The 27,281-nt window shown below is 42.9% G+C and overlaps 1 protein-coding gene across 2 annotated transcripts in view; it reads left to right on the top strand.

Moving 5' to 3' along the window:
- LOC135205093 (lipid droplet-associated hydrolase-like) overlaps positions 1-25,579 on the top strand; it is a 71,573-nt gene extending 45,994 nt beyond the window's left edge. For both annotated transcript variants that reach the window (XM_064235436.1, XM_064235501.1), the window contains exon 4: positions 21,961-25,579. In XM_064235436.1, coding sequence (XP_064091506.1) covers positions 21,961-22,622 — 662 coding nt within the window. In that variant the 3' untranslated portion in view covers positions 22,623-25,579. The remainder of the gene's footprint in view (positions 1-21,960) is intronic.
- The last annotated feature ends 1,702 nt before the right edge of the window (positions 25,580-27,281 follow it).

The following is a 27,281-nucleotide window of genomic DNA, read 5'->3' as shown; positions in this document are numbered from 1 at the left end:
TCGCCATCTTTTATCAACATAGATTGTTGGTGAGTACCCATATGATTTACATAATTTTGATAGTTCTCTTACCACTCATCCTCTCTTTCCTTGTAAAAAAAAAAGAGGCCCACCATGCGTATGTAGGCTTCTAGCTGTAATCCCTAGGCTAGTAGGCTACATATGTACAGTAGTACATATACTACATTTATTTTTTAAGGCTAATTTTGTACAATAACTTTAAAACTGTCTTGAATTTAGTTTTAGGTGATAGTTGAAAACATATTTGGTGTTTGAACTAAAGTAGGCAGTTATAAACATTGGAATAGTGGTCTTGGGTGGGTTAACTATTAAAGTAGGCAGTTTTAAGCAATTTTTGAGGGGGGTATCAGGATAACACGGGTATTTACTTATCACGGGGGGGTTCTGGGCCCTATCCCCCGTGGATAACGAGGCCCCACTGTACATCAGCAAACAGAAGGAAGCACTCCTTTTCACTGTGTGAAGTAGCGAGGGATCTCCTTCTGTGTCCAAGGAGAATCAGACAACAGTCCTCACAAGATTTGTGCAAGGGAAACTCAATGTCCTTGCAGATTAGTTGAGCAGGCGGAATAAAGTGATCCCCATGGAGTGGACTGTATACAGATCAGAAGGTCTGCGGGTCCCCTTGGAGGTTGTGGGGAAAACCTATGGCCGATATTTTTGTGACGCACAGAAATTCTCGACTACCAACATTCTTCTCCCCAGTACCAGATCCTCTTGCACTGGTGACGGATGCAATGCTACAGGATTGGTCAGAGAAATTCCTTTATGCCATCCCTCCATTCGGGATGATAAGGGAGGTATTAAGCAAGTTGCTAACACATAGGAATGTGTCCATGATTTTGGTAGCCCGTTCTGGCAACTAAAAAGAGTGGTTTCCAGATCTGTTGGAACTGATAGTGGACTTCCCAAGCTTGCTCCCTCAGAAGACAAACTTGCTCAGACAACTGCACTTCAAGAGGTTTCATCAAAGTCTATCCTCTCTTGCTCCAATCAGACTGCCAACAGATTACTTAGAGCAAAAGGGTTTTCAAGAAAGGCTACTAGAGGAAAATGAGAATGTCGTAAATCCTCTGCAGCTGTCTACCAAAGGAAGTGAGCAATCTTCCGCTCATGATGCAAACAAAAAGGTATCTTGTCTTCTAAGACAGCTGTGACAGAAATTGCAGACTTTCTTCTTTTCCTCAGAGATTCCAGGGGCTTATCTGTATCTATGATCAAGGGTTATAGAGCTATGCTCACTCTATTTTCAGACATAGAGGATTAGATTTGTTTGTAAACTAAGACATCACAGACTTAATTAAATCTTTGAATACTAGCAAAAGAGGAAAAGATTCATTGGCCTGAAAATCTAGATGTGGTATTAAAGTGGCTTTCAGGCCCCCTTTTGAACCATTGGAAGAGGCCTCATTCAGAAACCTGACAAAAAAGTTGCTATTTTTAATAGCCTTAGCTACAGCAAAAAGAGTAAGTGAACTTCAGGATATGGATAGGAGAATCAGGTTCTCTGGAGGGGACACGATCTGTTCACTATCTCTTAGTTTTCACACCAAAAACAAGTATCCTAGTAGACCCTGGCCTCGTTCTTTTGTACTTATGAGTTTGTCGGAATTACTCTGCCGAGTTTGAGCCCTGAAGTTCTAATTGAAAAGAACAGAGAAGACTAGTGGCCCTTCTAGTAATTTATGGACGTCAGTAAAAGATCCCTTAAATCCTCTTTCTAAGATTGCCCTGTCATTCTTCTTACGGGAAGTGATTAGAGAATCATACTCTCAAATAGGTGAAGAATGTTTACCTATTCTCAAGCTATAAACAGGAAGTCAGCAATTTCCACTTCTTTGGTACGTAGTTAAGAAGAACCTTTCCCCGACAGAGATCTTTCAAGCGACTTTCTGGAGATGCAAGTCAATGTTTGCATCACACTATCTAAAAGAGATAGAAACAGTGTTTAGTGAATGCAGTACATTAGGCCCCTTGTCAGTGGCTGGCATGGTGTTGGCGAAGGGAACCTGGAAAGCATTCCTTTTTACCTTTTTGCCTTGATTTAAGGTTGTGTTTTTGAGAGTCTTGGGGTACTCAGTAACAGGATACCCTCCAGTTGTTTTGGTGAAGGGTTGGAATTTAGTTTTGTGGTATAGGTAACATTGCTGATCTGGTCTTTGTTGGTACTGCACCCTGGGCAGGAACATTATGTGCTTAATCTTTGCAAGCAATTAGACAAAAAGCTTTGCTTCAAAGCTCCTACTAAGGTAGTAGGTGACCTGGGTCAAACTACCCAGCCTCTACCACATAAGATGAGTGCTGACCAGAGGCAGTATATTTTCTTGCAGCAGCTTTCTTACAAGGAAAGGAAACAACAAGCATTTCAGAAATGTTAGCCCTTTTCTATTCACATTTTACTGTTGTTTTCTCGGTGATAAAAGATAACTGTGCAAAGATCGTATTATGATGAAGTAGGGTGAAAATAGCAAATGGAATTAGTTAATTTTTTTATAAAAAAAAAAACATTCTCCCAAAGCCATCTATTAATATGACAAGATGTATTTGTCATATTTCGGCTTAAAAACACTTCATATAATTAAAAATAACCTTTTCCCATCTAATTAGTTTCTAGAGATTTATTTACGCTAACTAGAAGCAAGAAAATCACTGAATTGAATTAAATACAGTGAAATAAACTTACCTCTGCCCTCAACTGATTTTTCCAAACCAAAATATTGATCGCTTTGCTTATGTTTTATAATACAATAGTAATATGAGACTACATACAGTATTTTTTAATACAGTAAAGTAAAGCATAACTTTTTAAAGGATGCATATTTTTTTTTTGTACCCAATCAGTGGTGCTGCAAACCCTAGGGGGGAAACCCTAGTTATGAATATATATTGGACAAGCACCATAAAACTGAAATGCTGATAACCGATCCCTCTGATAACCAGGGCTCCTGTATTTGAAAAATAAATTTTGTTATAAAAATTTCTTTTGTTCATGAAACTTACCTGGCAGATATATATATAGCTGTATTCTCCGAAGTCCGACAGAATTTCAAAATTCGCGGCACACGCAGTGGGTGGCCAGGTGGTAGTACCCATTCCCGCCGCTGGGAGGCGGATATCAGGAACTATTCCCATTTTCTATTCATATTTTTTCTGTCGCCGGTCGGTAAACAACTGTTTACAGACCTCCGCCTAGGATTTTGAAACTTCATTAGCCGCTTAAGTATCCTAATTATTCTTTCGATTATTGACTTGGATTTGTGGCTAGGCATACGCTATCGTAAATTTTTTCATTGCATTTGATGTCTGAAGCTAGTTAGCCTAGTTTCAAACTTTGTTGTCTGCATGGGGTAAGGTGAGGCTACCGAAACTTTCGGTAGACACTCGCTTAGTATATATGACGTTTACATGTTTTCTTTGCATAAGTTCAATGTAATTAGTGTAATGTGTGACTGATTACGGAAGGAGGAGGATTCATGTACGCATTTTAGAGCGTGTTAGAATCAGGAGTTTTCCTCCACAGTAAACAGAAGTTAGAAATAATGAACCTTCTAACCTCCTGTAGATTTTATTTTGCCTAACCCTGTGGTATGGCTTACGGGCCTAGAAGAAGTGTCTGCTAGAGGATTACATCAAGTAATCTTAGACTAAAGTGCTCGCTCTCCAATCAGTGTTGTGAAGTGTAGTGCCCCTTGTGTTGTGGAGGGGGCGTCAGATCGGCCCCATAATGCCTCTAGGCCTGGACCTCTGTCGGACTCCCAGGACTCAGGGAGAGGGCATGTCGAAAGCCGCAAGAGGGTTACGGGGGCTCCCCACCGATCTGGCGTGGCCCTTCGGCAGGCCCTGTTGACGCTTCCCAGGCTGCTAAAGATCGTGCACGTGCACGAATCTTGAAGGATTGCTTCTCGTCCTCCGAGGCGTCCTCCCCGCGCAAGGGTTGGAGCTCTCGGAAGGACTCGCGCCCTCTAAGAAGCTTTAGAGAAGAGGACGCTTCACGTCCTCTCTCTCGTCAGGAGGGAACGTCAGATCGGCTCCATAATGCCTCTAGGTCTAGACCTCTGTCGGACTCCCAGGAAACCAGGGAGAGGGCATGTCAAAAGCCGAAGGAGGGTTACGGGTTTTTCATGCTGATCTGGCTTCCTTTCGGCAGGTCCTGTTGTCGCTTCCCAGGCTGCCGAATATCAAGCACGTGCACGAATCTTGAAGGACTGTTTCTCGTCCTCCGAGGCGTCCTCCCCACACAGGGGTTGGAGCTCTCGGAAGGACTCGCGCCCCCTAAAGAAGCTTTAGAGAAGAGGACGCTTCACGTCCTCTCTCTCGTCACGAGAGGATGAAAGAGTCCTGTGCCCTGTCAGGGCTCTCGAATTTTATTTACATAAACGAAGGAAGTAAGAGATCCTTCGGGTAATGTATGGTGCTCAGGAAGAGACCACATTTACCCTTTTCGAAGAATGCACTGGCTCTTTTCCTAAGGGACATATTAAGGAGGCTCATTCATCTTGCCAGAAGAGTGATTTGAGCCTCCTGCGAGTGAACGCTCAGGAAGTTAGAGCTGTTTCAACCTCGCTAGCATTCCAAAAGAATTTGGTAATCAAGGACATTCTAGATTCCACCTTTTGGAGGAGCAACTCGTATTCGTCTCCTCTCCTCATGGCGCTCCGTATACGTTATGTAACGTTCGCTTTACTTCGGAAAAGCAAGCTGATAAGTTTGACGTCCGGCAAGCTGCTTTGCACAGTCAAACAACTTATGTCTCTGGTTCGGCATAAGAAGGGCAATTTAGACGTGAGGAAGCTTTTGGAGGTGCTCGACGTCCTATAAGTAGAGACATTCTCCAGGACGCTCGGCAAGCACCTTGCGAGGGTGTCTTTCAGAAGCTCGGCGTTCCTTTGCTGAGTGCGTTTCTGGAGATGTTCTTTTGCATTACTAAGACGCAAGTTGTTGCACAGGCGGCCACTGTCTTTGTAAGAAGGTATGAAGGTCTTTAAGGCCCGTCTTGAAGACGAAAGCCATACGTCTTCCTTTAGTGTTCACACACTTCAGGAGCAGCGTGCGGCTCTCCATGAAACTCGCATGAGGACGTCCCTTGAAAATATTCAACGTCATACACAAAACGCGGTTCGTCATAACATTGAGATGTTGGCAAGGTCGCTCGCCAGGACGCCTCTTGGCGGGCCTTGCATGCATCAGGGCGCTCAACAAGTTCCTCTCTGAAACGTCGTTCAGAAGACTTGGTGTTCTCTGCTCAGACACGCTCGTAGCTACGCAGGACGTTTTTTTGAGGACGCTTTCAGGACGCTAAGCAGGACGCTTTTGAGGACGCTTATGAGGACGCTTTTTTGGACATTCGCCAGGACGCTTTGGTGGAAGCTCGGCAGGACGCTTTGCGAGAGAAAAGACTTGTAGAAGGCGTCTTATTTGCTGTTCAGGACGTTTCTTAGGACGCTTGACGCTTTATAAACGCTCGTCAAGAGGAGGTTTTTTCAGGACTCCACAGGACATTCCTTTACAAAATTTTTAAAAAGGATTCGGAGTTAGCGGAGAGACATACCCGAATTTTTTCTTCGATCCCTCTTTCCTCTTCATCGATTTCTCTGAGAATCGGGAAGATTATATACTCGGATTCCTGGGTGACTTTCGGTCATGTTAAAGGGTTTTCCCCTATTAGCAAAGTGCTAATAGTTTTGTCAAGTAAGGACGTTTTCCCCATTGTCAAGATACTAAACGTTTTGTCATTCAAGTGGGGGACCCCTCATAAATGGGGTAGTTCTCATTGACATAGATTTTAACGTTTTTATCATTTAAGCGGATAAACTCATTAACAAATTTCGGAAGAGCTCTCATTCATTTTCAGAGGCTCATCCGGGGAGTAAGAAAAGACTTGTAGACTAGATCCAGGAAGTCTTATGTCCAATATCATAAGAACATTGAACGGTCCTTTTCGATCCTCGGTTCTCTCTTGATGATCTCTATTCGAATATTACTCCCTTTTCTTGGCAAAGAGTCTTGGCAAAGAGTCAAGGAGTTCTTTTTAAAAAGTCTCATTCATTAGAACGTGGACAGTCGTTTTCCTTTCTTTCTCTCTTCCTCGTCGAGGAAAGATGTAGTAGAGAATTCGATGTTCAAATTACTACAATACTTATGTAGTTTATCTTTGCGTCATTTTGCTAACGCATGGGTCAAGTCATATACGCATATCGTATTTACCTCTGCGGATAGAAGCCGAAAGAACTGTTGTTCTAATGTATTTATTTGACACTCCCTTCAACCTTCCAAGAGTTTTCGGAGTAAGAACAACTCTTCAGGTATTGTTACGACAACACCAACTCAGCTTCTGTATTTAGCGAATTCTGTTTCGTTTAAATAGGCCTGCTTGAGAGTTTCCTTTTGCTCGATAATATCATACCTATTCCTTCGTAAAGGGAGTAGCTGGTATCTCAGGCGATAGTATTTCTGTTCACCATTGAAGCTTTCCTTCGAGGAAGACTTCTCCTTCACTCTTTTTGATAGAGATCGAAGGTGGTCGATCTCCAATCCTTATTTTGTTTTCTTGAAGGAAAGAATTTAGGATGGAGATCGTTGTTCAGATTCCTATAAATATACTACGTATATTAACCTCGCGACATGATTCTACTAAGCAGTTGAATTGTCCGAGGGGTAGGCGCATATCCTAGTTATTCTACGGATTGCGACTTAGATGAGAAGTATTCTAATTGAACTGCAACACCAACTCAGCTTCTGTATTTAGCGAATTTTGTTTCGTTTAAATATGCCTGCTTGAGAGTTTCCTTTTGCTCGATAATTTCATACCTATCCCTTCGTAAAAGGAGTAGCTGGCAACTCAGGCAGATAGTGCGAGACGATGAACAAGGCTGCTGTTACTGTGATCTACGCAGTACCGGCTAGCTCGTGTCATGCTCGGTTGGTACGTCTCTCTCCCTTGCGGGAATGGCTGAATAAACCGTCTCTCTGCCCTACAATCATGGATTTTAGCCTCGGGTTGAGGAAATTTCTAGTAATCATGAATGAACATGCCTTCCGTTTACTTAGAAAATTTCAACAAGATATCTCTTATACTTGTTCGGTGCGGGTTTACCGCACGGTAACAGAATTCTACGAATCTACCGCGGCATAGCACTATAATAATGCTCTCCTGCTTATGCAAAGCGCAGCCTTATTTAGGGAAGGAAGCAGGCTGAGTGAGGGAATGGATGAGTTTGCTGGGGACCATTTCCCTCGCTGGAGAAGCTTGTTTTTCCCTGAATAAACAGCAATTCAGACCTCTACATTTTTTCATCACGAAGAAATTGGAATAACATCAAAGATCTAGTAATAATTCTAATTTTCTCTCAACGGCTTGAGGATCACCTCGGGTGATAGCGAGAGGGTGCCAGACATCCGAACAGAGGAACAGAATTGAAAGAATTGGAAGCCAAATTGGTCGGCTCTCCAGTTCCTCGAAGGGTGAGTTTGGATCGAGTGGCCCAAATCATCTCGGATAATTTCTCAGCTCTCTCATAGCTCAAGAAGAGAGAATTGGTTATGGGCTTGGGCACGGAACGTAACGATCCTCAAGAGGTTCGTTAAACTAGTGCACGTCCGTGCGGGTCTTCTCGATCGAAGGCAACAACTACTGACGTTTGAGTAATCCTCACTTAGAAGTATGTCGAAAGTGAGGAGAGACTGAGGGCGTCCTTTCGTTAAGTTTTTCGTAATATTGAAGACGAAGGAGCTTCCTCTTAAGTTGTTCCCTTATTCATGATCCTAGAGGATTCACAGAGGTCAGGTAATTCGGAGAATTGTCCAAAGACCCTTCCCGAGAGAATCGGTGTAATCTAACATCGTCACTTAGTGAAGTATCTAATATCTCTCCTCTCTGAGTCTGAAGGCGTTCAGACTATCGAGAAGCGATAAGATCTTCAAGATTAATGGCAGTCTCTTGGCCAAGGCAAAGCAGTGCTGCCTATTTTCAGTGTTCAATCGGAGGGGGCCGTTTCTGGAGATAGTGAAGGGAAATGACTGTTCCTCCACCTTGACCTCTGTGAATTTCTTTATGGTTCTATCTTTCCGTATGAAGTATGAGATAAGCTAGAAGTCCTAACTATTGTAGAATATGCAAATATGTTGTTGACGGCCTCTAGGCTCAGAGATTCGGTTCTGTCAAACAACAAAGCTTCACGATCTTTGAGGTCTGGGGAGATCTTGAAATTCTCTGGATCGCAGGTTCCGGCATGGAACTTAGACGTAGTCTGAGTTTCTGATGCCAAAAGCATTTCGAACCTATCCTTTCTGCGAACTTAATACACGTGACCAGAAAGGCTAACATTCTAACCGCTCTAGCCACGGCAAAGAGGGTTAGTGAGGTTTTAGCCATCATCAGAGGTTTTAGCTTTAAAGGACATAATGCGGTCTGTCCTCTAAGCCTTCCGTTCTTGATAAGAACGAAAACCTGTCTAACCCTTGACCCGAAGGCTTGGAGACCAAGGGTATGGCACAAATTATTGGGCAAGGGCATTAGAGAGTCCTGGGCCCTGTCGGGTCTCTCAAGTTTTATCTTGATAAAACTATAGAAAGTCGAGGTCAACGGACAATCTGCGGTTGTTCCGTAAAAGACCAGACTGGTTCATGTCCAAGAACACCCTGGCATTATAGTCAAGGAGTTCTTTTAAGAAGTCTCATTCATTATGTTTGCATAAAGATTTGAGATTTTTTCTTAATATGAATGCTCAAGAGGTGAGGGCGCGGCCTCGGAAGCATTTCAACAGGCATGACACTCAGTAACATCCTGAGTGCCACGCTTTAGCGAAGCAACTCTGTGTTCGCTTCACACTCCCGACTCCCGAAGGGATGTGAAGACGACATTTGAGATCTGTAAGTCGCTAGGACCATACATATCCGTAGATATATTATTGGGGGCAGCAAGCAACACGAATCCTATCCTATAGAAAAGGGATAGGTGTGCTTTTAACTTTGAAGGGTTGGTCGACTTTGGTGACAGTAATCACGAAGTCGGCTATGCTAACATGTGAGGAACCAAGATGTATACGTATCATCTACTTAATTTAGTTTCCCAAAAATCCTATTCTGTCTCTTCCCACCATCCGAAGGTGGGATTCAGCTATATATATATCTGTCAGGTAAGTTTCATGAACAAAATGTTATTGTTATAATACAATTAAGTTTGTTCATACTTACCTGGCAGATATATATAATTAAAGTGCCCACCCACCTCCCCTCAGGAGACAGTGGCACTGATAAAATATGAATAGAAAATGGGAATAGTTCCTGATATCCGCCTCCCAGCGGCGGGAATGGGTACTACCACCTGGCCGCCCACTGCGTGTGCCGCGAATTTTGAAATTCTGTCGGACTTCGGAGAATACAGCTATATATATATCTGCCAGGTAAGTATGAACAAACTTAATTGTATTATAACAATAACATGTTTAAGTTGGGGGCCAAGATTTTTTAAGGTCCCAGAGTGTTTTGTTAGCCTGTAGGGTCCTGGTAAGTATTTGGAGAATGTGGGGAGCTGGAACTAACTACAAGGGCTTATAAGTATGTAAAGTTTTATTCCAACCCCATAGAGTGTAAAGCAGGGCATTTACATGGGACGAAGTCTTTCCAAACTAGAAAAACAGAATATCTTCAACATGAGATTAGTGGCCCAAAATCTCAGTCTGTTTTGGCTGTAAATGACCAATGGAGATGATAATGATGAATTTACAGTTTTTTTTCCTCAGGTAACATGTATTCCTGCCTGTACATAGAAAAGTACATCTGATAATATCAGATATGCATAAAAATTATAAGGATCTGATATGTTTAAAATCTGATGATGTACAAAAATCATAAGGAGCAAAATGTACAAAAATCTGGTGACTTACACTGGAAACTGATCCTTTTTTTATCCATTGCATGAAGGCAAGCACTACCTTACAAGTAATTGACCCTCTAAAAGTTTAAGCCTTGTAGCTCTCCAGAGCTGAGCAAGTAGTCCTGGCCCTGGATGGTGTGAAGGACTAAGTAGAAGGGATGACGAATTGTGTTGTGAGAAGGTTCATGGTGCTCATTGTTTAGATCTTCATGCATTTTCAAAAACAATTGTCTTTGGATTGTAATATTTCCCAGGCATTGTTCAGATCTTGTTGACCCTCCTAAACCTGCTATAAGATAAAGGCAATAAGAAAATTGAATAGTGGTGTCGATTGAAACAGATCAGCTTATTCAGTTATTGGATCAGTTCTCTTGATGTGACACTGCAAGATCTCTATTGTGGAATAACCTGTGGACACAAAGATGAGGGATGTCCTGGGGTTTTAGAGGTGTAATGAGGGTGACTGGCAGAGAACTCCTTCCAAGGTAGGAAGGCCTCTGGAGTGTCCTATTACCAAGAACAGTGGACCAGATTTCCTCCTTTCTATGATTAGGAAGCCCCTAATACAGGTGTTCATCCTCAAGCCTTGGAGATTTATACAGTATAAGTAATTTACCAAGTAATTACATAGCCATAAGTTCCACTTATACAGCAGCTTCAATTCAAAATTTCTGGTTACACTTCAAACTATTGTGTAGATGACCAGTTCCGCCCACTAGCAGGAGAATAGGAATGCCGCCCACTAGCAGGAGAATAGGAATGCCGCCCACTAGCAGGAGAACAGGAATGACTAAGCAGAAAGCTGCTTGTTTCTGCCATCGTCAAGTAAACACCGATGATGGCAGTAGGTTGACTATTAGTTTCTGATTATTTAACTGGATTTTATTGTTGTGCATTCCCACTGGGATGCATATTTAGTAACCTTCAATGGAATCACAGGATGAGTTTTTTCTAGCTTTGTTATTATTGACTTGATTCATCAACTATGTACTAATCTTTTGTTTACCCTTGCAAGCTGACAATAATAGTTCTGTCCTAAAAAGGGATTTTGACGTAGGAAAAATCTATTTCTGGGTGATTGGCTCGTGTCGCCCTATGAAAGGATCCTTAATATCATTCTTTCTAGGTAAAATTAATCTAAAATTACCAGAGAAAAACAAAATTAAGAAAATGTCAGTAAAACTGACTCGCTCACTCTTTAAAAGAAGTGTTGGTATGAGAATAGGGGCGAGTGGGAACACTACCACGAGACATTCACCAATTAGACCTTCCAATCAAAATCCCCACTAGAGAGAGCTGATACCAACGGGCGATGCGGCCGCTACTACTACTACTAGGGACGCCACGGACAGCAGCGCCCCTAGCGGTCATCCTTAATCTATGAACATCTTGTCCTGCAGGGAGGGCAATCAATACAGGGTGGGTTTCATAGGGCGACACGAGCCAATCACCCAGAAATAGATTTTTCCTACGTCAAAATCCCTTTTCTGGGCTCAGCTCGTGTCGGCCTATGAAAGAGTACCAGAGAAACAGACAAGATGGGAAAAAGGACAAATGAAAATCAGTTGTAAAAAAGAGGGATATAATATAAGTAAATCAGTTATTACAGCATATGTATAAACTAAGTACTTAAGGCTAACTTATTTTAAACAATGACATAAAAGAAAGTTAGTAATGTAAAGTACTTAAAATTAATTATAGTAAACATAGTAAATAAAAAAACAATAATGCAGTGCAATTTAACAAAATAGATTCACTTAAATAACGTATTTACAAAATATACAAACACATTGTGTCCTACCCTAGCATAAAAATAAGGGTAGGTACACTGAAGTACATTATAAGTACATAGTGTGGATGTCCCTAGCGAAAAAATAAGGGACAATCCACTAATATGATCTCAGCGGCTAAGGCTAGAATATCCGAGTAGCATGGCGATAGGGTGAGGCATGTTGGACGAGGTAGGTAGAGAGGAGACCTGGATCTATACTACGACTACTATACAGTATCAGGAGAAACAATGTTTCCCGCTGCTACTGCAGAAAATTTAAAGATTCCAAGGACTTTAGATAGTGACGTTTAAAGACTGTCGGAGATTTCCATCCAGTATACTTTTTAAGATCCTCAAAGTTCATATGTTGAAAGTAATTAATTGAGGTGGCTACTCCCTCGATGTCATGTGCTTTTGGAAATGAATCAGGATTGGCTTGTTTAATGAAGTAAAGGATCTGTTGTCTAATACCTTTTACTGATAAAGTACCACCTTTTTCTCTCATGAAGAGAGAACCTGAGGATCTTGAGGATGTACGAGATAGAAAGGCTCTTAAAGTTGATACTGGGCAGAGAGAAGGATCTTGCGGAAGTGGGATGACTTTCCAAGGAGCCCGCCTTGCAAGAGGATCCTCATTTTTAGCCAAAAAACTACGATCCGGAGCAAGCAGAACTTCTCCTGAGGGGAGGAATTCCACATGACCCGCATCTCTGGATAGAGCCGACAGTTCTGAAATTCTAGCTCCTGAAGCTAGGCTTAATAAGAATAATGTCTTTCTAAGAAGCATTATGAATGTACAAGACGAGTTGTCAGTATCTGATGCTAGTTTGAGGACATCATTTAAGAACCATGAGACTGTAGTAGGCCTTTAGGGATAGACGTAAAATAAGATTCAGTCAGATCTATCTGGAAACCTAACTGAAAGATCTTCTTCAAAGCCGATTTATGAGTAGTAATAGTGCTAGCTGCTAAACCTTTTTCAACAAGGATCTGAAAAAGGATATAGCTAAATTAACTGTCATGGTTGTAGTGTTTGATTCTTTCAGGAAGGATGCTAATTTTTTAACAGCTGAGTCATATTGTCTAATAGTTGACTCTCTCTTATCTGATTCTAGGAAGAGGATGTTTTGTGGATCAATGTTAGCATCTTTATTAGCCGCAAACTTCATGAAGTCCATAAAGTTAGGGTCTGAAGAATTCCTGAGGAAGCGAACACAGTCCTCATTTGTACTGATTGTGACAGCTTGGGATTGGGAATCCGTTGAGGTCGGAGACCCAATTCCAGAAGCAGAGGATAACTGTTGCTCTTGGGCCAGTCTGGAGCAATCAGGGCTACTAGTCCCTTGAAAGTCCTCAGCTTGCTCAAGACTTTCAAGAGAAGATTCACTGGAGGAAAGACATAAATTTTTCTCCACTGATTCCAATCTAACGACAGGGCGTCCGTGGCATAAGCCAGAGGGTCCAGGTTGGGGGCCACATAGCAAGGGAGCTTGTGGTTCACTTGTGAGGCGAAGAGATCTACTTGGAGACCTGGGACTCTCCGGTATATCCACTGGAATGACCTGTCGTCTAGGGACCATTCTGATTCCAGGGGGACCGACCGGGACAAGGCGTCTGCTATCACATTTCTTACCCCCGCCAGGTGAGTGGCGGACAGATGCCATTTGTGTTTGTTTGCTAGTGCAAAGATGGCTATCATGACATGGTTCACATGTTTGGATTTGGACCCTCCCCTGTTGATGCAATGAACTACCACTGCACTGTCCAAAACTAGTCTTAGATGATACTTTTCCGGGGGAAGAAGTCTCTTCAGGGTAAGAAATACTGCCATTGCTTCCAGAACGTTTATGTGGAGCTGGCGGAATTGAACTGACCAAGTCCCCTGAACTTGTTTGAATTGAGAATATCCCCCCCACCCGGACAGGGAGGCATCCGTGTGAATGGTTAACACTGGAAGGGGATATTGAAGGGGTACCCGCTTGGCCAGGTTCTTTACTTTTGTCCATGGACGGAGTTGATTGCGAAGGATCTGTGGAATTACTGACAACTTGTCTCGAGATTTGGCGTTTGCTCTCGATCGCCAAACTCGATTTATATCTTTCAGCCTTGCTTTCAGGAGGATATCTGTCACTGAAGCAAACTGAAGAGAACCTAGGATTCTTTCCTGGCTTCTCCTTGATGTTTGCTTGCATTTGAGAAATTGTCTGACAGACTTGGCTATCTCTTTCCGTTTGGCCACTGGAATTGACAGATTGTGGGAAGACAAATCCCATTGGATTCCTAGCCACTGAAACGAGACTCCGGAGTAAGTCTGGATTTCGTTTTGTTTATCTGGAACCCCAGATGTTCCAGAAATTGAACTACCTTTTTCGTGGCTTTGAGACATTCCTCGACTGTTGGTGCCCAGATCAACCAATCGTCGAGGTATGCTGCTATCATTATTCCCTGAGTTCTCAATTGTTGCACCACTACTTCTGCTATTTTCATGAATACCCTGGGGGCTACATTCAGACCGAAGGGCATCACTTTGAATGAGAATGTCTGATTTCCTAGTCTGAATCCTAGGAATGGGCAGAAGTGTCTGGCTATAGGGATATGATAGTATGCGTCTGTAAGATCGATGGAGCATGTGACGGCTCCACGAGGAAGTAAGGTCCTTACCTGCGAGATGGTAAGCATTTTGAACTTGTCGCAACGAATGAAAGAGTTTAGCCTTGACAAGTCTAAGATTACCCTTCTTTTTGTTGAGCCTTTCTTTGGCACGCTGAATAAGCGACCTTGAAATTTTAGATGCTTGACTCTCGCAATAGCTCCTTTCTGAAGGAGTTCCTCCGCATAATCTGTCAATTCCTTTGATGGTACTTGATGGAATGATTTGATTGGAGGGGGATCTTTGATCCAACTCCAACCCAATCCCTTGGACACTATGCTCTGTGCCCAATTGCTGAACCCCCACCTGTGACGGAAGAGGAACAGCCTCCCTCCTACCTGGGGAGCCTCATTGTTGATGGGCGGGTTGACCTCCACGCCCTCCTCTGAACTGCCTACTCCTTGCTGCCCTTCCTGTGCCACGCTGGCGAAAGTGGCCTCTCGCTCTGCTACCTCTCGATTGCCTATTAAAGGGAGGGTAAGCCTGACCTTCATACATAGGGTTGAAGGCCGGCGAGAGTGCGTAGGAGGTCGAGGGTTGTGACTGAGGAGACAACAGGAGGATGGGCTGGGTCTGCTTCGAGGTTGAAGGTTGTCCCTGTTGGGTAACTGGGACGGCCTGAATGAATTGCTGCTGTTGCTGGTGTTTTTGGTAAGGCTGGAACCTTTTACCAGACTTCTTTAGTTTCTTACCAGCAGCGGGGGCGGATTCTTGTTTCCTCTTAGAGGAGATACCCCATCTAGCTCTAAGGCTCTGGTTGAGCCTAGCAGCCTCGTGGTGCACCTCATTTACAGCGGACTCTGGAAAGAGGTCCGCTCCCCACATGCTGGAAGCCAGGAGTCTATTAGGTTCGTGCCTAATAGTGCATTCCTGCAGAACGTGCTTTCGGCAATTCCTCCTAGCTTGGAAGAAGTCGAAAGCATCCGTCTGAACCGTTTGAAGCTGGGACTTGGCCAGAATCTTAAATAAAGGTTTCTTTAAATAAAGTTCTGTGCCATACGAAAGAGCAGCCATCTCTGTGATAATCAGAGAATTGAGGGATCTGCCAAACCTAGTTCGAGCGTCGAACTCTGCCTGGATCAAGGAATCAGGCAGCCTTGGGAGCTTTTCGCCAAACTGGTCCATTGCACAGTCCGGTTTGAGCTTACCAAGCGTGAAAGTGGCAGGCAAGTTCTCCCACAATTCTCCGAAAGCTGGAAAGAGCGGAGAAGTAGAATCCGCTTCCCTCAGCTGTGGCATGGGCTCATCCTTGAGGACTGCCTGAAGAGTCGCTTCCACTATTTTGGTAGCGAACGGAAGAGAAGCCTCCTCCTCCGTCGCAAAAATAGTAAAAGGACTCTTGAAAGCCTGGAGCTTAGTGTTGGTACACTCCCAGTCCTCAAGGCAGTGAACCCATTCGCGTTGAGCGTGCTCTCTACTATAGAGCACGTTCTCTCTGGAGATCTTGTCCTCCCTTGTGAGGGCCGCTACGGTCAGCCTAGCATATCCAATGAAAGGCTGCGTCAATCCCGGAGGATAAAACTCGAAGTCCTCAATCCTTCGAGTTCCACACTCCGGGACAGAGATCATACCGTCCTTGAATGGAGCGTAAGCGGCCACTCTCCATGGGTTCTCCATGGAGAAGGCTGGTAGCGACTCATAAGGTGGTAGCTGGAGAATACCAGCACTTGCTACTGGGGAGACTGGATGAGGAGCCTGAGCAAGCCCAGCTACTCGGTCCTCGTTCTCTCTAACTCTGTTAGAGAGATCTTGGATGGACTGGCCCGACTGAGTCAAAGTGCTCGACAGTTGTGCGAACATCTGTTCGAACTTGGTTCCGAGGGCGGAGACCTGTGAGCCAACCATCTCTCCTACCTGTTGCATCACCACTGCTGAGAAAGCAGTGGGATCAAAGGTGCTAGGTCCCGCTACTCCAACCGGCGTTGCCGGAGTGGATGCGGTGGAGGCCGGAGAAGGCATTGGCTCAGCAGGAGCGCGAGCCTTCTCCTTAGAAGCCTTGCTTCTAGAGCTCTTTGAATAGGAAGAGCTCGGCTTAGCCTTCACCGCGTCAGCATAGGAAGTCGAAGACTTCTTAGCTGAAGAAGACGACGACGACTTTTTAGAAGTCGTCTTAACAAGGGTCTTCGGTTCTCTCTGTCCCTTCACCTTTGGGGGTACAGAGAGAGCGGGAGAGCGGGCAGGGATCTCAGATCCCAAAAAGCCTTGGAAAGAAGCAGTAGAAGAAGGGACAGGAGAAGATCCAGGAGCGCCCAAGGAAAGACCTTGGGCACCCGACACACCTACCTCAACCAACAAATCCTCGGCACCTACCGCCATAGGCTCAATATTAAGGTCCAAGGTTGCGACGTCTGGGACCGTCTCCTGCGTGGCCACGGCCCCGAACGACTGCTGCATCTCTTGCTGGATGGAGGCTATGAGAGGGGCTGCAGATATGGGGTCAACATATCCTGTTGACTTGCCACCGGGGAAGATCTGAACGGCCAGCTTCTTGTCCAAGATGTACGGCTGGCCCTTGGCGGCGTTCTTCCCGAAGCCGCCCACCCAAGCCTTCAGGGTTGCTAGGGCGACTTCCCTCACACCGGCAGCCTGAAAGAGAAGGCAAAATGAAGCTTCTAGTGGCGGGGGCGGGGTTAACAAGCTTATGACTAAGTGTTGTTAGTAATACGATAAAGAAGTCTACAATCGACTTACCCCCTCCACCAGCTGACTGACTAGGTCGTAACAGATGGCGCAGGCTTCCGGGTGCCAGACGATCATGTCGTTGTAAGGCGTGGCACACGGGGCGTGAGATCTGCACTCATCGTGGGCGCAGGGGTCGTATAAAGTCGCATTGCACCCTAGGACCTGACAGTTGGTAGCCTGTAAGTGGAAAGATGCATAAGTATCAGGAGAACACTTACAGCCTAACAATTGCTCCGCTGCATGCCGGAGCGAGAAAGTTAGATTAAACCAGAGCCCCGCCATAATACGTGTGGTAACAAGATGGTTGGAGTTTGTCCAAGGCTACGCCGGAGACAAGAGAAAGAATCCAACCAGGTGTGGTGGTGAAAATGAAACCACGACGGAAAACGGCGGAGATGGTATACATACAATTATAATTCTAGAATTTCATCGTAAAATTAGGGTATATCCTTAAAAATAACGAAATAAATATCAAACCTTTCCCCCCCGTCTACTAGAAGAGTGCCCGGGTAAGAAGCAAGCTCTCTTCCGGTAGCGGGGAAAAAAGGGAAGGATATAGTAGGCAAGCAATAGACCACTAGTAGTGACCACCCCGCCCGCTGGCGGAGCCAGCGAACTATAACCAAAGGTGCCCCGGCTGCGGCGGAAGGCTCCGTTCGTTATAGTGGGGGAAAGGTGGGACTGAGCAACTGGGGGGGGAGGGTTCCCGGCGTAACACGGCGGGAGAGAGAGAGGGGGGGGTGGCCTACTCCTCCCCGTCCCAACAACTACCCGCTCGGTGACCCGGTACCCGAAACAAGTGGTCGCCCTATACCCAAGCTGGGAAGAACCCCTGGCCTCCTCAGAGAAGGAGGGAGGAAGGCTACTGAGGTTGTCATGGCAACCAAGGGGTCCCCCAGACCCCTCCCTATACCTGGTAGGGAGGGAAGGGGAAGGGTAAGGTGCAATGGAACACGTGACCGCAAGTGGCCTAAGCCGCGATAGCAACACAACCGTGGAAGGGCCACGTGAACCAGGCTGTACCAATACATGGGACATGCACCTAGGCTAGCCTAACACCCTAAATAGAACTAAAATTACATCGTAAAGATGGAAAAGACACTTTTAGTAAAAGAAAAAGAAGCCCAGGAGGAGGCAAACTGTTCCGAGGAACAGAAGCCTACTCGGAGCCAGCGATAGCCGATGAAGAGCAAGAGCCGGGATGCTGGGCCAGAAACACAGAATAGCCCTAAATACCAAACTAAGAGAATTGGTAAATGGGCTAACCTAGCTAAAAAGGCGATGTAAAAAACGATGAACGTGATATAGTAAGCCCATAAGTATAAGAAGTCCCAGTATGGAAGACCGGGAATTCTTAACATGAGGCAGCATGGCGCCGCCACGAGTCGACCGAGAAACCGTATATGACCTATTAGAAGGAAAATACTGGTTCCTGGCTTAGTCTAGCTAGTTCGAAACTACCTTAACTATCCTCGTAGTCTAAGTAGTTGAGTTCCTTACCTTGCAAGTGGTCGGGTTCTTAGCCTAGCTTAGCATAGCCTAGTTAGGTGGAACCTACCTTTCCATCTTAGCTTAGCCTAAGTGGTCGAATTCTTGCGTAGCAAGCCAAAGTGGGTAAGTTCTTAGGCTACCCTAGCCTAGCCTACAATGGTTGAGCTAGTTCGAATCTTCCTCTACCATCTTAGCAAAGCCTAGGTGGTTGGGTCCTAGGCCTAGCCTAGATTGTTCAAACCTACCTCTCCATCTTATCCTAGCCTAGATTGTTCAACCCTATCTCTCCAGCCTAAGGGTTGGAGTTCTTAGCCTATCCTAGCTTGCTTGAGCTTATGTTTTTTGGGCATACTCTGCAAATTCCCAGAGCATGTTCTGTTTCTTGATTCTGCAAGAAGATTTTCCCATTCTTCAAGAGTTTGGGATTGGGTTGGGTTAGATTCCTAGCTTAACCTACCTTTTCATCTGAGTAACCAGATCAGTAATGTAACTCATATCCTTGTGTTCATATCTCTGAAGTAGTTAAGATCCATCTTAGCTCTTTGATATCTTGCTCAGGAACATTACTATCGGGGTTCCTTAGTCAAAGGGGGGACGGTGTGTCCTATCATCATAGGATGTCTCTTCAGATGAGTAGCATACTGATCGTTTGTCATCATAAGGAATCACTTCATAGGGTATCTCCTTTGTTGGAGATGCACGTTTCCTTGGCAGGTCAAGGACTTCTCCCTCGTCTTCAGTGCATTTACTTTGACAATGCACAAGTTAACAGTAAAATAGTATTTAGAACATGTCTGTGCTGAGCATTTTGTCATAGGACATCCCCTTGGGGTATCCTGTTATCTCTTCTGTCTACTTGGAAAGACCTATGTTAGACCTCTTCTCTTCAACAGAAGCTAGAGATCTTCTATTCACGGTCCCAGAATTGTTCGTTGGAGAAGACGACTCCTTTCTGCCACCAGCTCGACTTGTTGACAGTCGAGATGCACCAGTGGGTGATCAACAGCTTGGTGGAGCTCTTGGCCAGGTACATTCCAGGCAAGAGAAATGTGGTGGCCCACAAGCTAAGTCATAGAGTAAAGTCCTAAGTACGGAGTGATCTCTGCATGAGGGCATAACAGACAGGCCGTTTCACCTTTGGGAAAGACTGATGTTAGACCTCTTTGTCACTTGCTTCAACAGGAAGCTGGAAGTCTACTTCTCAGTGGTCCTGGATCCTCTTTCTCTGGCGGAGGACGCTCTCTACAGCATCCTTGGGATATTCTCGAGGTGTACACCTTCCCTCCATTCTGCCTGATCCGTCAGGTCCTGAACAGAGTAATGAGTTCCAGGAATCTCAGGATGACCTTGGTGGCGCCCCTGTGGCCACAGACCGAGTGGTTCCTAGACATTCTGTCTCTTTCTGTCACCAGTTCCAAGAGAAATTCCTCCATGGCACAACCTCCTTTTGACAGCTTCACGTCGAAAGGTTCTACCAGTCGGTAGGGTCTCTATTTTTCATGGCCGGAGACTGTCAAGTATCCCCTGCAAGCAAGAGTCTTTCTTGCAAAGCTGCAGGCCAGATGTCCAGCTATCTCAGGAGTTCTTCTTCAGCAATTTACCAGGGCAAGTGGGCCATATACTATTGTGATTGGGGTCGTCAATGGGGTTTCTCTCCACTCGGAACTTCTGTTCAGCTTATAGCAGATTTTTTAATCTTTCTCAGAAACGAAAAGGTCTTTCTGTCTTGGCTGTCAGGGGCTTATGGTTGGTCCTGCTCCTAAAAGGTGTGGACATCTCTTCATCGTGGGAAATCTTGTTCATAAGTTTTGAAAAATCCTGTTCACCAAGAGAACTCAAACCTCCGACCTGGGATCTTACTTTGTTAGTCACTACATCGATGATCAGGCAGGAATCTAACTCTAAAGACATTTTTCTTGTTGCCCTTGACTTCTCCGAAGAGAGTTGGAGAGCTCCATGGCCTGAGTTATGACGTTAAACACGCCAGGGATTGGGGGTATGTGTGGCCTTTGAATTTGTCCCGGAATTTGTAGCCAAGACTCAAAACCCCTCAGTGCTTGATGACAGATTTACCTTATTTTCAATTCCTTCCCTGAATGAGTTTGTGGACAGCAATCCGCAGGGGTTATTGCTTTGTTCTGTCGGAGCTCTGCGCTGCTATCTAAAAAGGACTCGTCACCTAAGGCCTATGTGTCATAGACTTTTTGTTAGCACGGGCCAGCCCAGTAGGGAAGTGTCCAAGAACATCATTTCATTCTGGATGCATGAGGTGATTAAACAGTCATTACTCATCACCCTATAGTTCTGTCACTCTTTGCAGGCTAGAGGCATGACATCAGAGGAGTGAGTTTGTCTCTGGCATTTAAGAACTTGTCTGTTTGTAGGATTTTGAATGCTGGTTTCTGGCTTCTCCAGACAATGTTCACTTCCTTTTACTTGAAGGACATTGCCCACAGGTCCTTGGACACTTTTTTCCTTGGGTCCACTGGTGGCTACCCAACAAGTGTAGCTCATCCAGTGTAGCTTACCTAAAATGATTGTGTGGAAGAGAGATTGAATAAGTTGGCTGGTCTCCTCCTTTCTCTTTGTTTTTTCCCTTTCTCCTTCCTATGGGTGGGTTGTAGAATACACGTGTCATACGCTAGAACTGGTCTGATACAGGTGAGTGTAACAGGCATACTGGTTGCAGTTATTTGGTTTGCTTCTATATAATAGACAAATCTGCTTCTCAGTAGCACTTACCCCTCTCTCTGCCAAGGGGAGGGAGGAGTGGTAACAAACTCCTGCGGCCTATTTACCGTAGTTTGTTACTTGAACAGACAGAGTTCTCTTTACCTTCCACGAATGCAGTGAATCTGCACATGTCTCATTGTGTTTAATCCCAGTAGGCTGAGTTTTTAGATACTCGTTTATCTATTCTCTCACAGGCTCAAACTCCTTTTTTAAGAAATCAATCTTCTAGGAAGAGTGACCCGGGTACTGAACCCCCAGCCGAGTCAGGATGCTTGTATCTCCCTTCAAGTATAATTCTATCATATTGTTAAGACTGAAGGTTTGTTTCGTGTGTGAACAATGACAAATTTTTAAATAATTTTTATTTTTCATAGCTAACAAACCTGAGGTCTTAACGCTAACTGCCCACCTTTAGCCACCCCTCTCATATCCTGGGTTGGCTTCCACCTCGTATATGCATGAGTTGGCAGATGGCAGTTTCCTTACTTCACAATCTTTGATTGTTTTCTAACCAGTTTCCAGCTAGTGCTAGAAGATTATCCTATCGTTAAGCCCTCAGGTTTGTTAGCTATGAAAAATACAAATTGATTAAAAATTTATTTCAGATGGGATGGATTAATAAAGTGAAAGGATAAGTAATTTCATTAATATTTTTTTGCAGGGCTGTGTTACCCACTAACAAGCCAAGAAAATTTAGGCCTCATTTTATTTTACTTACATATAAATTTCTCTTTTCAGGTAATCAACATGTTTATGACCTGGAAGAGCAAGTACTACACAAGATGGCATTTATCATGGATCATGTACCAAAGGGTACACAGATAACATTAATAGGACATTCCATTGGTAGCTATATCATTCTAAGGCTTCTGAAAGCCATGGAAGCTCATTCAGAAATTAAAATTGAAAAGAATTACCTTCTCTTTCCTACAATTGAGAGAATGAAAGTATCTCCAAATGGAGAGAAGTTGTGGCCTTGGCTCTCCTACTTTCGTTGGCTAGTTATATTTTTTACAGTATTAGCTTATATCCTTCCTGTTACAGTTAAACAAATAATATTAAAGCTTTACTTTTCAAGGAAAGAAATGTCAGAGGGTTCTTTGAAAGCAACAATCGAGTTACTTCACCCTAAAATCATTCAAAATGTCCTGTGGATGGCATACAATGAACTAAAGTATGTCAATGATGCTGATAAGGAGACAGTAAGCAAGTATAAAGATAAATTAGTGTTTTATTATGGTGCAAGTGATGGCTGGTGTCCTCAGTTGTATAGAACTGAATTGCTTCAGAAGATTGATGGGCTCACTAGTTTTCTTTGTGGAGAGGGATTTCCTCATGCATTTGTTCTAAGTAAATCAGAAGGGGTAGCAAAAAAGGTTGTTGGTTGGATTGCCTCATAATTAATTTAGTGCTCTTGTTAAGTCTCACAAAATGGCTTATCACTAAATGTATTTACGGTCAGACATTTGCAACAATACTGGCATTGCATGTAAGAAAAATGCAAACTTTATTTCCCCCTTGATAGTACTTTGTATACATGTTACATGTTCTTGCACTTATGATTTGACTGGGAATATTTTTTAAAAACTATGCTATAAGAGGTTCTATGAAAACAAAGTATGTATGTACCTGTATTTTAACTCTGTGGTCAGGTAAAACACCCAGTGATAATAGTCCTCTGTACTACTGGACTACATAGCTCTCCCTCAGTTAGGTGATTTTCAGCCAGAAGCAACAAATATAGTATACTACCACTTCACAGTAAGTAAAGAGAATTTCAAGATTTCTTTTTTAATTTATTTTTTATACTACTTACTTATATAGAGCCATTTTTTATAATGCTCATATATGCTACTTTAATTTGTATAAAGTGATCATATAATCACGTATAAAGTATTCATATATATACGTATATATATCATTTTAAAAAGTACAGTACGTATACTCATACGTATCTATATAATAGTATTAACAAGTGTAGTCAAATGTTTGCAGTACAAAGGTTTTTTTTAATAGTCATTAATAACATTACGTATCTATAATGACCATGTCATTATGCAAAAAATCCTTTTAAATGAATTCTTTAACATTTTATTGTAAATGCACTGTACACTAATGTATTTTATCATGAACAAATGTTTAATCACTTACCAGTATATTGGTTATATCAGATTATTTCTTAATTACAAATGTTTGGTAAATACAATAGCTTACCATACAAAGTGAAGAACAAATGACTATTTTCCTTACTGTTTATTATGTATAGGTTATAATTTTTATGTAAATAAGTATTGTGGTAAATACACAAAAAGATATTATTAGTACATATATACTGTACTACATAAAAAATAACTTCATGAAAAAAATTATGCCACAAATTACAATAGTCATAAGAGACAAAGTGAGGATAGCTCAGATGTATTCACATTGTTAAAGATATTAGCTAATGTGGCTTTCCCAGTTACAAATTTCAGCACCTTGCCAAATTTATCACAGGTTTTATTGTTGCATGTACTGGGCTGGATATTTTAACCATTACAGCTAATGTTTATCTACGTGATTATCACTCCTGAAAATTGACGTACAGTAATATAAATGAGGCTGACAGTGTCAGCATAGCAAGATAAGGTATCTACATGACTGTGTTGGAAAATAAAAAATTTAAGGCCATTGTATAAAGAGATTTTTTCATGGTAGTCGAAGGTAATATTTTTGGTAATATGATGGAATAAAAATAATGTATATTTTGCACATAATGGAAAGTACTGTATGGTAATTTTGAATTTAGTTAGCTTACATTATGTAACTATGTTAGTATCAATGCATATTCAGTACCATGTGTTTAGTGCAAAAATAATGTAGTAAATGTGTTTATTACTTGCTTCATTGTAAATGCAAATAAAATTACTTGAAAATATTGATTGTTATTTGTTAAATGGAATTGCTTAAAGATGCTCAGTTGTTCAAGGTAAAGAAAAGTGTACTCAGTTGTATGAAGATGGGGAAATATTATATACAGTATATACTGAAATGTTTGTATATTTTGCAAGGATGTGCATTTTGTAAAATGAAGTATGAGGTGTGAGCATAAAGTATCAGGACTGTTGCTATAGAAAAAGAGTTAAAATATACAGATTGAGGCCACATGGCACAGATTGACTTTGACCCCCAGCTGTGCACACACTAAGCTTTTAGTGTCCTTGCCCACTTCGTCTTTACAGCAGTGCTTGGAAGGAGCGTGTAGTGTGTGGTCGTCGCATTGACTATGATGGAGAAAGTTGAACAGAGAATCTTCATCAAATTTCTCCAAAAGCTTGGCGATACCTGCACACAAACCTATGCAAAGTTGCAATAAGTGTATAGAGAGGAGTGTACGAGTGGTTCAGATGTTTTCACGACGGCCAACAAAATGTCGATAGTGATGAACGTTCTCTGAGACCTGTAACCAGCACAAGTGAGAAAAACATCACAGTTGTACATGCAGCTTTAAGAAGAAATCATCGAATCACCATCTGGGTGTCTGCCAAGTTTGTACCAAAACTGCTTTCAGCTGACCAAAAATAAACTCAGGTTTCAGTTGTGCAAGATCTCCTTGATTGCCCAGAACAATGAAAACAATTTGAAAACAGTTGTAATGGGTGATGAATCTCAGGTCTATGGATATGATCCTGAAACCAAGGGTTAGTCTTTGCAGTGCAAGACCCCAACCTCTCTGAGACCGAAAAAAGCACGAATGAGTTGTTGATCATGAGTATGTTCTACTTGGTCAGACAGTAAACAAGTAGTAGTACTACAACTGTGATGTGTTGCGACCTTTGCAGGGTGCTGTTTGTGGGATAAGGCCGGAATTGCATGCTTCTGGTGAGTGGCAATTGCACCATGACAATGCACCTGCCCATTCAGCACAGCATGTGCAGCAGTTTTAGACCAAGCACAACATCCCTCAGGTCCAACAGCACAGAATTCCTCAGATCTCACCCCTTGTGACTTTTTCCTCACCAAAAATCAAATCCCACTTGAAAAGAAGATTTCAGGATGTTGAGGAGATCCAAGTTAATGCGACGAGGCAGCTGCAGATTATCCCAGAAAAGAAGTTCCAGGAATGCTTCCATCAATAGAATTGGTGCTGGATAGTGTGTGGCTTCCGAATGGGACTAGTACTTCAAAGGAAATTAAATGGTAAATTGATACGTGTTGTAGTTTTCTTTTTTTATTTTTTCAGCACCATTCCTGATATTTTATGATCACACCTTGTATTTCTTGTATGTTGGGCTTCCATAGTACTTCCTATATTTTTGGCATTAACATTGTACTGGTCTTTCCAACTGAACGAAAAGAAATAAAGCAACAACAGTTATTTTTTGTGTATTTTTAAAATTGTGAATATGACCAAATTATATTATAATTTAGCATATGAGGCACATGTCGGAGGGCCCTAATCCTCAAGCAGGGTGATATTGAGTTAGTGGAGGGTGGAGGGAAGATATAGAAAAAACATAATTTTCGTGTGGGAAGAAATTTCAAATGAAAATCACCCTTAATCACCCCGCAACACTTATGGTCTGAAGTCGCATGACAACCTTGATTTTTTTTTACAGATCAACTTGAATTTATTGATGTCAGAGAGGCCCAAGCCACTGAACTCTAAACCAATCAGCGACCACCTCACATCGCTCAATGTTTACTTACGCTTTGCAAAGCGCCTCAGTGGTGTGATCGGTATGGTCTTGGCCTGCCACCTCGGTGGCCACAAGTTCAATTCTCGGGATTCCACTGAGGTGTGAGAGATGTGTATTTCTGGTGATAGAAGTTCACTCTCGACATGGTTCGGAAGTCACGTAAAACCGTTGGTCCTGTTGCTGAATAACCACTGGTTCCATGCAACATAAAAACACCATACAAACCAAACCTTACACTTTGCGTCTCAGCCAATGAAAGGCTGATATGCAGTCCGTCTCGGCTTTACATATAAACAGTCTCCCTTTGCCACATTGCGTCAAAGCATTCTCGGGTATTTCTTTTCTATTTTGTGTTTTCTCTTTGATATTAAAGCTTCAAAATGAGTGACAGTGACACTGAAACTTTCAGTTTGGTATTATTATTAATATTTTGTTTAAAATTTGTACCAAGTACATAAAAATACACCCACATACAATCACACTGCACACACACATGGGTGCACGCTCGTACACACACAATCACACCACACATCCACCATTTTTGCAGTAATTATGTAAATTGGAGGTGTTTGGAGTATTTTTCTTAGAACTTATGTTGGCCTTTATTTTTCTTATTGTACTTTAGAGGGGGAGTGTTATGGTTATAAAGCATATAGTACAGATAAAATATTTAATGTTTGATGTTATTTTGCTACATATGGAGTGATAGGTATTTATGATATAAATTGCTTCCGGTGCAAAAGGAAAACTTTAAAGCTTAATATCTCAAAATTATGTTATTGCACATAGGCCCCTCTTGACATGTGGTACCTCATATTTCAAAGATGAATTACATTTCTGAAGAGGTATGCATGGGATTATTTTTAGTATATTTTCTCTTCATCAGAAAGTTTTTTCACAAGGTCTCATTCTTGCTATGCAGTTGGAAATTTAGTCAGCTTCTATGATGCTGATAAACCTAAAAAGGATGCTATATGTATAAGCTTACCGCATCAATCATCCGACCAGCCAGTGTAAGTTCGAGTCCTATCCTCAACCTGAAGGAAGAGGAGTGGAAGGACGAGGTGCAGAAGGTGGAGGGGCCAGTCACTCTTGCATCCTTCTTACCTCTAGAACAGCACACCATAGGAGAGATGCAACTTGTCCTCTTGAAGGAGCTGGGTAAGCAAACACAACCTGCAAACATTCACCACTGCAGGGTGACCAGACGTCCCGTATTTGACGGGATTGTTCCGTATTTATGACATTTGTCCCGTGTCCCGTATCAACCCTCCCCGGGACGCCTTTTGTCCCGTATTTTCAATATCTTAAAAAAAAAAACCAATAAACTCGCGAAATTTTGCAGAATAACAGGTAAAGGCACGTCAACGTGAATGTTGC

Source organism: Macrobrachium nipponense, chromosome 11 (genome assembly GCF_015104395.2).
Source record: "Macrobrachium nipponense isolate FS-2020 chromosome 11, ASM1510439v2, whole genome shotgun sequence".
NCBI lineage: Eukaryota > Metazoa > Arthropoda > Malacostraca > Decapoda > Palaemonidae > Macrobrachium > Macrobrachium nipponense.
Note: the sequence above shows the minus strand (reverse complement) of the source record. Positions and strands in the feature narration are given on the sequence as shown.